The 15,655-nt window shown below is 31.4% G+C and overlaps 1 protein-coding gene across 2 annotated transcripts in view; it reads right to left on the bottom strand.

Moving 5' to 3' along the window:
* Positions 1 to 6,790: 6,790 nt before the first annotated feature.
* Positions 6,791 to 15,655, bottom strand: part of LOC132545390 (dnaJ homolog subfamily C member 5-like) — a 28,596-nt gene continuing 19,731 nt past the window's right edge. For both annotated transcript variants that reach the window (XM_060209075.1, XM_060209076.1), the window contains exon 6: positions 6,791 to 12,392. In XM_060209075.1, coding sequence (XP_060065058.1) covers positions 12,156 to 12,392 — 237 coding nt within the window. In that variant the 3' untranslated portion in view covers positions 6,791 to 12,155. The remainder of the gene's footprint in view (positions 12,393 to 15,655) is intronic.

The following is a 15,655-nucleotide window of genomic DNA, read 5'->3' as shown; positions in this document are numbered from 1 at the left end:
ATTACAATATCACATTAAATTATGTCATTATCATAATCATCAGAGATGCATTCAGAAGGAAAACACATTTACAGGGAGTTCTCTGTTTTTGTTGTATATAAATAATCAACAAAAATGCTATCTTCCTCAAATATTGCAGAATATTTCCATAAATGTAGTGTTATTTTAAAGAATTTTGTACTCGAAAGCCAAACTTAAATCTGTACATTTAGATTTTAACACGCATTGTTGGTTTCATAACATAAAATGTATATATGCAATGACATGCTTCAATTTGAAAAATGTATATTTCAAGTGTATCTGCGTTTTTGTAATAGTAACATTCATGCTTGAAGTATTGAATTATTGCCTTTTTTTTAACATAAGAGTTCAATTTTCTTCGATGATTCCTGCAAGATGGTATGGTATGATTTAAAATGCAATGCACAGTGGTTGTTGAAAGGATCTTAAGTCCCTACTTATTGAAGAACATCATACATACCCTTTTAATTATATGTCTAAGTAATGTACATGTAAAAGCATTCGTAATCTATTATCTTATCAATCTGTAACTGTCAATAGTTTTCTTTCCAAAATTATAAAATTGGATATGAAGATGGAGAAATTTAGATATCATCAGAAGGTCAGTAAATTAAAAAAAAAACATTTCCAGACAGTTTTTCTGCTCACTGTTGTGTTTATACTTCATGTTCATTTATCACATTCTCTCATTGTAAAAATGTCTTGAATTTTCGGGCTTTTTGTTATTTTTTAGTAATTATTTTTGTAAGTCCAATTTATTTGAGTTAAAACATTGCTTATTGTCATATGTTATCTTGCTCCTTCTAACCCTTTTTTTATGTAAGCATCCACATGTTGGCTGTCATTCCCTTATTTGGTTAATATTGTTATAGAATTATGTTACTCATTTGTTAACAACTGTTCTTGCTGGTCCAAGATAATTAAATCTCTGTGAATTTTGGTGACATTTTGTATCTCAGACTAATGTGAATTACTGTAGACATTTTCTTCGACGATTTAAATTTTTGTAATTTTATCAACACCCTAATGCAGAAGGGATGTAATTTTGCAGAAATAATGAAATTAACAGTTGTTTACTTTCTTAATGTTGTATCAGAGGATTTATGCCTTCCTCAAAAGTAGTGCTAATTGGAGCCTTTTATAATAACAATCTCTACATTGGTCAGGTGATCTACAAAATTTCAGAGTACTGAAGTGCTTTTATTGTGCAGCACCTTATTTGTACATTTCATTATTTTTTTCTTTGATGTATAACATGTGCCAATGCAGTGTTATAGGACTTTATATGTTATGTGTATATCATTTGATATTCTCAGATTCTGTCCAATTTGAATTTCTTATACAAGTAATGACTCTCACTTGATGTGATATATTGGTACAAACAGAAAAATTCATTTTATGTAATATGTTTGTAAACACAGATGAAACAAATCTGAATTAACTGAACCCATCTGAGGATGGAGAGCTTTCCCGAAAATAGGATTTGGATTTAACAGATATTCTCGATATTTTAGTGGGAGGGGTTAGATTTTCAAGGTGGTACAACAAAGGGCAATAATCGAAAGAATCATGAAAGGATCTAGTCAACCATGTCAATTTTATTTATAACTTAGAAACAAAGTTACTTGCTTCGTAAAATGTTAAATAGGCGGTAGAGCACAGACATAGTTTGTTTATTTGTTTGTTTGTTATGAGAAATATTACTTGCCATTAGAATATGTGAATTCTTCCGTGGACTGAATCTAATCCTTTTGTAAATAAATTGCTTTGTCCATCATTTCATACTTATGTATGTACATCTAAATTGTGTTACAAATATTTATCATCACAAAAAACTTATTTCTTGTCCAAGTAATTTTTAAAAATTCCTTTACACATACTAGACTACACCAGATTCTCAACAGGTTAGTGTATAGGTCTTTTGTTTGGATCTCTACCTAGTATTATTATTTTTTACTGTATGTTTAAAGACATGTAGAAAATGCAGAAAAATATCTTCAGAACTAGGCTTGTTAGGGTTATTTCAGTAAAAAATCTACCTGAGCACAGTTCTATAAAATAAAACACTTGTATTCTTAACAAAAATTTTCGCTCGTATGATTTAGGAAATTTTATAGATGCTATTTCTGACTAAAATCTGGGATGTCAGATAGATGTTTTACTGGCATTTCCCAGACGATATATATATATATATATATACACACTTTGTATTAACACTTACTCTCAAGACATGAGAGGAATGTACTTAATATAAACTTAGATACAAGGATAAGTTTTTACACGAAAGGTGTTGAGATAGAAACTTTGGAAACAGAAAACAATTTATATTTGAAAAAAAATGGTTGTAATACTTAGTGGTTTTGATGCAAAACACTAGAAGTAGAATTTAAATTTAACTTCTTCACATTAAGATTAGGAAATATTTACAGGATTTAATTAAGCATTCACATGAGCAGTTATGCTGATCAGGTGGAATGCAGTATTTAAACTCTTTAGCCCTTAACAACTCAAATTGTCATTTGACCATAAAAAGATAACACCACATGATAAAATCAGACTGAAATTGTGTATATATTGTGTAGTATATTGTTATTTTTATTTTCTCTAACAGTTTATAATGATTTTATTTTTTTAATGATCTGTCTCATAAAGTTTAATTCCAACTAAAACATTCAGATCTGTAATCAGATTTGTATACACAGGTTAGAATGAAATGTTATATTTATATAAAGTATAAATGAGTCATACAGAATATTAACCTTGTATTAACAAATATTCCCATTACAGACAAATAAAACATAATTTAATTATCTTTAATTTCACTAATGTTAATTGAGTCCAGTTTAGAGGATTTTTTAAGATCTTGTACTGGAAACAAACTTAACTTAAAACAATGTGTCACAATTTTTATACCAAAGATGTGGTGCTCTATGTTTAACAAAAGCCTTGTATGAATTGTTACATGTAAAGTTCCATTGTTATTTTCAACACTGTATAGTAATTAGGAAAGTATGTGTAACAGGTCATTATTTATTTCAATGCCTCTGCTAAGATTTGAACCCAGGACCTCTGGCTTACTAGTCTGATGCTCAACTGATTGAGCTAAAGCGACATTCTCTCTAGCCGAGTGATATATTTCGGCTAGTATTATAACAGGGTTACATATGTAAACAGAAATTGTAGTAAGAATCCTGAAACCAATACATGTTCAAGTTGTATATATATATATATAGGTATGCAAGCCCTGAGAATGTATATATATATATATTTAACCTTCACAGGTAAATAAAAAGTGCATGGATTGTTCATGTTAGATTATATTGACATGTTCTGAATTCTATGTGAAATTCAATGATAATCAAATATTGTATTTAAATTTGATAATTTCGCCATTTTGTTCTTGAATCTTCAACTTTCGATAATGTCCTTATTTTTTTTTTATAAAAGAAGGTTCAAACCAAAATGTGGATTCTCTACACGATGAGAACAAATAGGACAAATGTAACAGTGGTAGCTGACAGGTACCTTATGTTTAAAGATATATCGGACCTATAAGCATTCAACTTCAATGTTGAGAGCAACTGTAGGCAGTACACGGGAATAAATGGGAAAATATTACTTTCTGAAAATGATACTCAACTTTCCTGCTCTTTTTTACAGTATTTGTCATGTGTAGATCTGTAGAATATTTATTGTTTTATTTGCTTTTTTATTTTAGTATCTTTCTGTTCAGTCATTTCTCAGTTTATTTGTTCTCCTCAAAACGATTTGATGTTTTCAGTCTAATTTTGATATCAGATGCTTATCTTCAGCTCTTTACAGACAAATGAAATCTATGTGATGTGTAGAATTTTGATAAAACATGTGGTTACTAAATTCTTAAGTGTGATAAAATCATGATAGGATGAAGCAGTGATAAAAACACCTGTTAAAAAGTCCAGTGACTATTCCTGCTTAAACGTGATTCCATTGGAAGCATACCGATATTCCTCCAGAAACTAAAACACAAAAGTCATGGTCAAGCAACACAAACACAGAAAAGCACAGAAATGGAGGAAAGTATAAAATATTTGTAAATTAAAAGATGAACATTCAATTTGTAGAGTGAAAAAAATGGAAAACTGTCTTTTTGTTGGATATTATGGAAATGCCTCTGCGATTATTAAAGCAAACATACCATGAAGTTCATCTTTATTGTTAAAACAGGTACCACCTGTATAGATTTTTACACATGTTCTAATAGTAACAGATAAGTACAGTCTCAAGTCCACATTAAAATGTATTGCATGTCAGTATGGTTTTATCGGAGGATAAATTATGTGATACACGTACATCAAGTTTTAATTATGATACATTGCCTAAACTTCTGGTCGACACCTTTTTGCAGTTTCAAATGTAATTAAATTTATTATTGAAAAAAAATGAAATGTATATGCATTGTATTCTATTAAATGGTATGTTTATATTATTGAAATAGTGTATATGCTGGATTTTACATCAATAAGAATAATTATTGTTTGCTTTAATCGAGGGAATTGTCAGTCTGAAGTTGGTAAATTAATCAAGATTATATGCTATATTTGGAGTGTCAGTGTATTACTATTAATGTATACAAATTGTGTCCGTTTTAGATTTTAAAATCTATAGATAGTACATTACAGGTTGTTATTTTGGAAAGTATTACCTGGGATGATAAAAGAAAATAACATCATTAAATTGAAGTCTGACTTCAAATAAAAAAACAGAAATTGAAAGGAAGAGATAAAAGTGTTTTTTTGAGATGTGCTACAAATTAAACGTTTTCTGTGAAGAGATTTAGATTTGCTGCCTATAGCTAAGCCTTTGGTTATAACCATAAATAAGCATTACTCATGGTCACCACTTCCAGGTTTTTGGGATTTAAAAGATAGGAAAGTGCACTTTCTAAAATCTGGAGTTTTGACGTTTTTTTTTGGTGGTTAGAATTACAACCCATTGCTCAACAAAGAAACCCAAAGGATTTCATGCCTTATAAACATGTATTTTCTGTACCCTTAAAACATATCACAGCAAAAACAAAGGCTTTCAGCAAGACCTCTGATTTGATTGAGAAAGAGTAGTTGAGATCTTTCATGTGGTGATTAAAAATTGATTCAACCATATTAAGGGCTGGGTTCTATTGTGACGAAGAGAGCCTTGGACTATGTCATCTTCCCAGGATGAAGGAAATAGGTGCTATCAAAAGCACAGCCTGTCAATTTTGAAGGTGCCCAACAATATTAATTAACAGTACCAAATCTTTTTTCCTGAATTCTATTTTTTAGTGCAGTACATGTATGCTACACTTGAAATGATTTTTCTAATGCTAAAATATAACACACTCTTGTAAATCTTGGTAATTGATGATTAAGGAAGATGTTCATGTCTCTTATCATCTTGGTTTAATAATGAATTTTACATAAGAAACTAAAAGGTCTCTTGTTAGACCACATAAGATCTCATTTAGGATACTAACCTCATTTGTAAGGCAAATTCTTTAAAAGACAACCTATTTACAAGCAGGAATTTTTTTATTGTATGTTAAATAAAGTCTTTGTTATGGAGAATGTGTCTCATGATATTTCTCCAGATTATAACTATTTAATAATTATGCAAGATAATTGAGTAGAAATATTTTTGATTACCCAGTTTTCACAAGTTAGTTGTTATAAGAAATAATTATGGAAGTCGCAGTATTTTTAACACAGGTTTAGGGAATTATGCATGACTACTGTCACTGTGAATCGTTAAAGTCTTTATGGAAGCATAAAGTCTGGAAAACATATTCTTATATTGTGTACCTACAAAAAGTGTTATAAATGTGCATTGTTTCAAGCAGCATTGGTAGGCAGTGATGCACATATTTAGTTTACTTTTCAATTATCAATATAGATTTCTGGGAGTGGCTGTCTGGGCTGATTCTCGAATCCCTCTGATGATATTAATTGCCATGCATTAACATATGTAAAGCTGTATCCATCTGTAAGATTCTAAATACTATGCGACATTTGACTGTAAAATGGACACAATTTTCCCCCCAATAGCTGGATCTGTCATCATTTTGTATAACACATTATAATTGTCGATCAATACAATAAAATACTTTATCGTTTCTGATAGTTTTGCTGTTCTTTTTTTATTTAACTGGACTTTTTGACTATTCACTGTTGAAGTACTGACGGTACAGGATAAAACATGGGATTTGAATTTTTACAAGTCCAACATTCTACTGAAATACTCCCAATGTATCTGATATTCTGTTACACAGGAAACACACCAACCATTATAAATGTTTTACAGCAATAACTTGTAATCCAAGTTTAACCAATAAAATATCAGATTTGACTCTGATGGAAGGTCAGGACTCCACAGTTCTAACCCAACAAATGACCAAAAATCCATGGTCACTTTCTATTGTGCTGCATCTTCTAGGAACAGAAATATCTTGTGTCATGAACAGGTGACTCTCAAAAAGGGTCAAGGATACAAATCCTAAAGCCTACATTACCAATCCACTATTTAAATCATCAATGGTGGTTTTCATTATGTTGTTTAATGCTCTGGATTTCTGGAATTTTTAACTCTGTTTATCTATTTAGATAAGTCCTGACTGGACATAATCCCACCTGTGATTTCAGATCTTCAGTAAAATTACAAACAACACCTGACCTTGTGTCAGAGGTAATGTGCTTTGGTCCCCTGGATTTTCTGTAGATCATTTGTCAGTAGATAATTAAAACAACAATGTAAATAGGATGATTGCAATTTATTATAAGGTAAACAATGAACCATCATGTATATAGTAAGTATATAGAACTACACAGTGAAAACTTAGATAATTTGACAATGGTGTCACTGTAGAACAGGGCATTCTTGTCATTATAATATTATCGTAACTTCCACACTACACAAAATCTGGAAGGACAACATCTGCTTGAGAAGAGAACTTTGTGCTAATTGTTTGGTAATCAGTTTCATGCACAGAACTTGGTTTTGAACTAAAAACAATGCCAATTAAATAGAAATTATTTTAAAGTAAGGCTAGTTTGACTGATAAAATATAATTTATATATTTAATTTCAATTTTGGACTCCCCTTGTATTAAATCAACTCTTTACTTTTTAGTGGAAGAAATATCTTTAATGAAATCAATGTGTTCATGTGTTTAAACCCTAGATTACTGGTTAACATTGTTACTGGAAGAACAGATTTTTTTATCTACTTTTACAGTCTTCTACACTAAATCTCCAGATCAAACATTAATTGATACCCAGGTAGTAACACAGATTTGGATCTTATAACCCAAGTCTGTGACACTACTTAGGTAAATGTATCAAGTTATTATCTAATACATGTATGTTTGTTGAAATTACTGTCATTATCATAATTTTCAATTAATGATCATATGTTGAAAGATGGATTTAATCATGTAAAATTTATGTAATATTTCAATCAAAACAACCATCATAAATATCAATTTATTAAAATGGTTTTACGCCTGCTATTATGACCATCAGGCCTTTCAGCACACCAGCATCTTCATAGTGAGGACACAAACTGATCTATTTTTCAATCATAAATATTTGTTCTTGCACTCAAAACATTGGATCCTATTTTCCCATGCTTTAACACAAACTATTGTATGAATCTGCAAATAAGCCCCCTCTTCCATTTTGCAGAATGATCTATTTCAAAATGGTAAGCTAAAAGTAGTTTGTTATTGAATAATAAGCCCTCTCGTTATTACTAAACTTTGATACTAAGGAAGGGGGCTTACTTGTGGATACATATGGTACTCTCCGTGATTAATCCATATTTGAGCTCTGAGTCTTGTACTCATAAAATTTTAGTGGACTCAATTATTTCTGAAAGTACTTGCAGTAATCTTGTAGTCATAAAATTTTAGTGGACTCAATTATTTCTAAAAGTACTTGCAGTAAATTTCTCAGTCTTGTAGTCATAAAATTTTAGTGGACTCAAATTATTTCTGAAATACTTGCAGAAAATTTCACATTGTGAGACCCATTATCTTCAGCAATAAAGTTGAAATAGGCTCATCAAAATAAATTCTAGATTGATTACTGTATTTGCACAGATGTTATAATTCCTTGCATTTCTAGCCAAATCTTCCAGGAACAGATCTATCCCATGTCATGAACAGGTGATTCTCAAAAAGAGTCAAGGATACGATTTATACAAATTAGGGAGTTAAGACTAAATTCTACATTGGAAAAAAAAGCATCACAGAACCAATGTTAATTTGTGTAAGGATAATTTAATGTGACAGATGTTTTAGTGTTCTGGCTAAAGATAATTGATAATACCTAAGAGATACATGTGTCATACAGCATAAAGGTATGGTTAACCACAGCTATGATAATCTAGCAAAAATTTGAGTATATTGAAGAAATATTTAATACAACTATTATACAAGAAATATTGAAATACACTTTGGGAATATCAATTAACACACTCTATCACCATCATTAGTAACTATGACAGTCTTAATTTCCTTGTACATGTATTAATAATTCTAGCAAATTGGTTGTTTTTATGAAAGCTTAAATATCATCACAGCAACAAGGGAATTAAGATGCCACACACATGTAAATCATGTGATACAGTTCAAAATAAGGCCATACAAATGTAATGCCACAGTAGTCAAACCTGTCTATAAAGGCCACTCAAAGGGAAAAATTTGGCCATTATACACAAGTGGCCTTTATATAGAGGTTCAATTAGTATGAATGGCATTACATAGGCAACCAAAGGAATAGGCTTTACAGACAGGTGGTCTTGGTAAACAGGTGGCCCTGAAGACAGGTTTGACTGTATGGTAGATTTACTATAGAGACTTTCTTACTTTTAAAAGAATTCACCTGGATAGACTAATAGCAGTACATGTATATTAAAACAATGTTGCAAGTGTTTGGGTACTGAAACAAATCACAGCCTACTATTTAATATCTTTGTGATTGGAAAAATCAAATGATCACAGACCGCTGCCAAAAATCCAACAAAGTAAAATGTTCTTTGAATTTATGATTTAGCAAATATTTACTTATCAACCTGGAAATTTGGCAACACGTACATACAACAGCAGGTTTGTACCTCTACAAATGTACAAATCTAATACTCTCGTAACACAAGTGACATACGACTAAACCGAAAACACAGACAAAGGCTCGTTATCGGATCTACTCATGAGTGGATGTTTTACAGAAACTGATTCATGAAAAATCAAGAAGAATCAGAGCTGAGACAAAATGATTGTAAGTCAATTACATTACCGGTATAATTAAGAACAAATTAATATATCTCACACTCAACACACGAAAACATTGTCAAAAATTTTAAATTCATGCAGCTGTTTTGAACTTAATATGACAAAAGAAAAAGGTCACATATAAACAGACACTCTTGAATTTTCAAGGGGGAAAATGTTTAAATCATGCAATATGACTTTGATCAATACAATTAATGAATTCTTTCTGGAGAATTATACTTAGTATGAAAACTTGATACCTAGCAGTACTATCCAACATGTCTTGGGTTTTAAACATACATGGTCCATTTACTATGATATTTACAATATAAGAGATGTTTTAAGAAAAAAAACTGATATGCAAAGTAGGTCAGGTATTTATACTCTAATTCACCTTAAAAGACAAAAAAAAAGAAATTCATTAAAGACGCCATTCCTTCATTGTATACAGTTAGAAATGGAAACAAATGAATTTGGTCACATATACTTCAACAACTGACAAACATCAAGATTTGTACATGTTTAAATGTACTCAAAAGGAATACAAAGAATAGAAAAGGCTATAATATTATAATAAACCAGGTTTGTTCTGAAACCAGCGCATCAAATATAATCACTTCACACCTGGCTGTTCCTGGTATAACAGACCCAGCAAACAAACCAATCATTCTACACACACTCCCAAGGTTTCTGGTAAAGTCAAATAAATTCACTACCGGAGCAGAACCTCTAAACTACAAATTGTCTTCAAAATTAATCACCCTTAATTAACTTGAGCGACTGTAATTTTCATTTTCTGGTTTGACAATATCAGACCACTGCACCAACTCAGCCTGGCTGTACATGGGGCCATAAACCCAGCACAGGACAAAAAAAGTCTCATGAACAAATCATATCAGGGGAAAAGACTTAAGATACATGGTTGCTTTCAGTGAGCAAGCCTTGACAGCGAGATCTATTTTTTAAACACTTTGTAATTTTCCAGGATGTTAGAACACAGGAGCTCCAATGAAGCTACTCTCTCTTACCTATTCACATGAAAGCATATAAAATATAAACAAAACATAGGAATGGTGATAAAATGGAAACAGCTAACAATGAGGGACCTTCTGAGGAGATGGTTATCTCTCTCCAAATAACTACATAATATAGTTAAAGCCAGCCCCTGTTATTGTAAAATTAAACTGTGTATATAGTCTTAATTCTAACAATGTTTGTGACCATTTCAACTTTCTGTGCAATTTCTTTACAAAATCAATAAAACAAAACATTCTACCAATTATCTGCAATGTGAGACATTTTACAGACATTTATATTCCATTTTTTGTCCTTGCAAAATAAAAATTACATTCAACATCAACCCCCTCCCCATCCTAAAATTACTTCAAGGTTAGATGCATTCAATATATTTGTATATGATCTCATTTTAGCTGGAATTCGATATAACATATAAGTAGACAGCCTCGTAGAAAGCAGCCATATATATAATCTGTTGATAAGTAGTATAGAACCACTTAGTTGAGTGTCCAAAATTAACACTGTCCCCAAACTACCGAATACCATAATACATCCACATGCCACAAAAACCTACCAAAAAATTCTGCTTTTATTTTTTACTATCACTTACAATTTTATATAGTCCTCAAGATATATTTCTTTAATTGCAAACTGCTGTGTTGGGGGTTAACTATGGATTTTAGAATACAAACCCTTCAAACATTTATTGTACATGTACTGTGCTTAATTTCTGATTGAGTTATTCTTGATTTGAAACCATCAGTTTTGAAATGGAACTCTTTTATAGTACTTGATCTTTGAAAGAAAATCTGGATCTGAAAAGTCTTTTCTAATTTTCTATAAAAGAATTATCTTTAAAAAACGTACCTGAAAACATCAAGGGAAATAACTGGGTTATGACTGAGCTTACATTTAAGGTTTGTTCTATAAAGGTGTTTTAAATACTAAGGTTTAGGGTCTCCAACATAATGTATTTCATGTTTCATTTAATATAAACTCATTCCATTCCATATTGAGTATTACATATCTCGTAAACAAAGGTACAAAGAAAATAGGATCTGGTAACAAGTTAGGATGATATATATAAATTTGATTCTGTGTATAGTTTGTCATGCATTTTGAATTACATTAACAAATACTATAAAATATTCATTATGGAAGGATTAAGCATATCATGTATTTCAATTTACTACATCAGTAAACCCTAACATTCAGAAATAGCAACTTCAAATAAATGTGTGAAATTTAAATCCATCAACCTTTATTTTAGTAGGCAAATATTACCTCAAACATGAAAAATCAGATGGACCAAGATTTTATAGTGTGTAACAAATGCTGACTTAGAGGTCTATAACATACATGATGGAGAACCTGTAATAAAAAAATTACTATGGTTGTCAATCCATTTGAAACACAGATCATATTTACTTTTAAAGTTATTTCTATATCATATATTCTTTTCCAAATACAGAAAGTTTCTCCATTCAAAATTAATTTTATCACTTCATAAAGTGATGTCCTTCAGACTCAAGACCCATCTCAGTATCATAACTCCCAAGAAAACTTCCCAGAATGGCTTTACAGTACAAGTCATATGACTTCTTATCGACCAATTTTGGAAGCAACCAGTTTTGAATACAGTGTTAAATATAGATTATGTCGTTATCACCGTAAACCTTTTATTTAGCACAATATGACTGGTACTGTTCTATACTGTATTACTTATATTATCTTAATATTGGACATGTATAACAGTCACTCTGTTGAGACGCACAGCGCCCATACTTCCACATCTCGCAATATAACAGTAACAATGACCTAGATAAAACATTAACTAGCTATGAGCCATGTCATCGTCAAACAGTGGAGGCCTCTGTCGCGAGTGCGGTTCACTTTGATTGGTCGGTTCAATCTCCTTTCCATCCACTCCATATGTTGGCTTCGACTCAGCATTGAGGCTTGTGGTCTCGTTTGCATCTGACGACGGTGGTGGACCCATCACTATGGTGGCTGATCCACTCTGAGGTTGGGCTGTCACAGGGGACTGGTCCTCGGGACTGCTGAACTCATCCTGTAAAGCAGATATTGGGTAAAGAGTTTGTCATTATAGGTTAGACAGGTAAATTACAGGTGACAATATGTATATTACTTATTTACTATTAAACAGATCATGGTGAACGGTAATCACACTTAAAAGTTAATTATCAATATAGGTAATAAAGTATTATCTCGTTTATTTACAATCCAATCGACCACAGATAAACTTTACAGACAAGTAGATAGTATACTTTTATTTATTTCAATTTGTATTATCAACACTTAATTCCCAAGTAACTAGTTTCATAATTTCATAAAAAACAGAAAAAAAGTTCTTCTTAACAGATTCATATTTGCCAACAGATACACTTAGTGTAAATAATCCAGATTTTGGTCTAAATTTTAAACACAAATTAACTTCATCTCTCCTAGCTCGTGAAAAAACAGTTCTACAAATAAAATTTAAGATTTTTAAAGTTTCGAATGTTCCTAATTTCTGTCAATAGAATTGACATAAAGTTGACAAATATATTCATTCTATAACATTTGCATGGGGTAAGAAAATTGGCTCATAACCATCTTGGACCGAATGGTTCTGAGTTAAAACTTAAGTTTACATGGCGTTAGTTAAGATTACAAACGGCACCACATATCTATGATGGTTGTGTTACTGGACTGCCATGCCTACATCTTGCTGTAGTCCAAAGTTTTAGAAGATTAGTAGAGTTAAAAAGAACATGTTAAACTGTAAATCTGCGGTCAAAATTTCTCATTGTAGAATATTATACACCACATAACATGACAACAATCCCTGGCCTGTCCAAAGATTTAAAGACACAACAAGACTCAATATTTAAGCTAACAGAATTTTGTCTTATTGATTCACACAGGCTTACATTGAGAATGACTGTGTTATTTCTACCTGAAGACTACATCAGTTTGTGTCTGTATAATGGGGAGAATACTTTTTATTTATATTTGAGAAAATAATACACATATTAGGAAGGAGATACCTTATTTTCAGCTGTAAAGCAGACCAAAAATCATTTTAGAGAATGTGTCATCCTTGTTTAAGTACAGTCAGCCCTGCAAGAGGGAGGACTTCTGTAACTTCCTCACATGTATGATTTCAGTAGCTATCTCCCTTTCCTGTGACGTTTACCATAGACACATGCGTGTCTCAGGAGACATAGCAAGGCAATGAAAATATTCTGATGGAAAACTTAAGCCACATATAAGGCTGGAGTTACAATAAATCCACTTTCTGCTCTCATATTAATAAAGAAAAAAATGTAAGAAAGAAACTTCCCTGCAATTAAAGCCAAAATGTATTGTTGTGCAGAAAGATGTTTAAAGCAGAAAATACAGGTGTAAAACATGAAACTTTGTGTTTTTAAGATATCAATAAAATAACTTCTATTAACTGCAGAAGATTGTAGAGAGATACTGGTATCTATCTACCATCCAATTAGTTTGGTTTTTTCCTTTTTCTTGTTCGCAGTATTTCAATAGTAAATTAAGTTCTAAAATGATTCCTTTAATAGTTCTTCAAGAAATAGCAATAACAAATTCTCAAAATTCTACCTGGCTGTTGATGGTTATCTTGAATATCATTTCAAACTTGAAATATATCATGCATAACAATGTTCAAAGAACATCAGGTGATAATAGTTGGAGTGAGCAGGTCACATACCATAAGTCATCTCCAATAATGCTACTGGGGAACTTGTTTAAAGAAGCAACTTACCAAACACAGACATTTCACAGATAACAAACAGTACTTATATCACATATAACAAAGATAAGGAGGTGTTACGATTACTAGCAGATATATTGGATAGCAATATATTAATCTACTGTTGATTCCTCTGTTATAAGACTAGCGGGTTGAATATAGAGGACTGATTACAGTATATAGAGAGGCTCTAGTGTACAATCACACTGGAGTAAGCAGTATAATGAAAACTAAGGGAGCTCATACAGCCTTAAATAAAGTGGAAATGTGGACTAATGATGGAATTAGTCAGACTATGAGTATCTTACTACAATTTTGTTAAAGGGATGTTCTGCACAAATGTCAATTTTCATGCTGTTTTCTTGGACTCTTTCTAATAGCTATTGTCAGCATCGAAATATCTTATAATATACACAAATACTTAGTACTGTTCAGCTAACTAAAAGGTCAAAGGCCTAAACGGTCCAGCATCGAAATATCTTATAATATACACAAATACTTAGTACTGTTCAGCTAACTAAAAGGTCAAAGGCCTAAACGGTCACCTCATTAATCTGAAAAGAACATATTGTCAAACTCATGAGAGATCTTATCAATACAGGGCTGCATACCAAACTTCATTCAAATGTGTTCAAATTGACTCAAATCATCATGTTCACATAGTCCTATGGTTAAAAAAAATGCAAAACAGCAGAATAAGTCACAACTGAATTGGTCCCATTTTCTCATGCACCTAAGATCTTATCGAAATAAAGCAGCATACCAAAGATTCATTAGAATCTGTTCACATTTACTCAAGTTATCGCGTTCACAATATCAATGGTTATGAAAGTGCTGAAATCTGTGAATTACCATCGAATCAGTTATATTGTCAAACTAATCTGTGATTTCATTGATGTAACACTGCTTGCTTAAGTTTCATTAAAATCTGTTCATATTTAATCAAGTTTTTGTGTTTCCATTGGAAATAAAAAAAGCAAAGGGCCATAACTCTGTAAATTACAAATGAATTGGACACAAGAAAAAACTAAACAGATGATGCATGACAATGAATGAAGAAAGATCACAATAGGTCACCATGACCTTTTCAGAAGGTGATCTTATAAAAAACAAACATGTTGTGGCTCAATCATGGTCAAGCTAATGTCTGTAAATCGATCGAGCTAGATATATATAGAATTTCCATAAATTTAAAATATTGCATGTTTGTTTTTTCATCTAGTGAATTAAGATGTACAGACTATAATTAGAGCTTTTTGTTAATTTTTTAAAAATTCCTATCTTGTGCAGAATATCCCTTTAACGAAGCCTTTGATTATACAGTTCAGAAGTTAAAAGCCAAGTATTGTTAATAACACCTTGTACAGATAATTAGATCACTACATTTGCACTAATCTTCCAGAAAATTTTAAACTTTTAGGTAATGAATGAAGTTGAAGACATCAAGTATGAGGGTATAGAGTCAACGCCATCATGTTTTGTTTCCTAAAGTCGTTTATATAAGTAATCAATTGAAAGCTTTGACTACAATATATTCTCATCCCCTACACCCCAAACCCTTC

Source organism: Ylistrum balloti, unplaced genomic scaffold (assembly GCF_031769215.1).
Source record: "Ylistrum balloti isolate Yb309-2 unplaced genomic scaffold, AGI_CSIRO_Ybal_v1 Utg369846, whole genome shotgun sequence".
NCBI lineage: Eukaryota > Metazoa > Mollusca > Bivalvia > Pectinida > Pectinidae > Ylistrum > Ylistrum balloti.
Note: the sequence above shows the minus strand (reverse complement) of the source record. Positions and strands in the feature narration are given on the sequence as shown.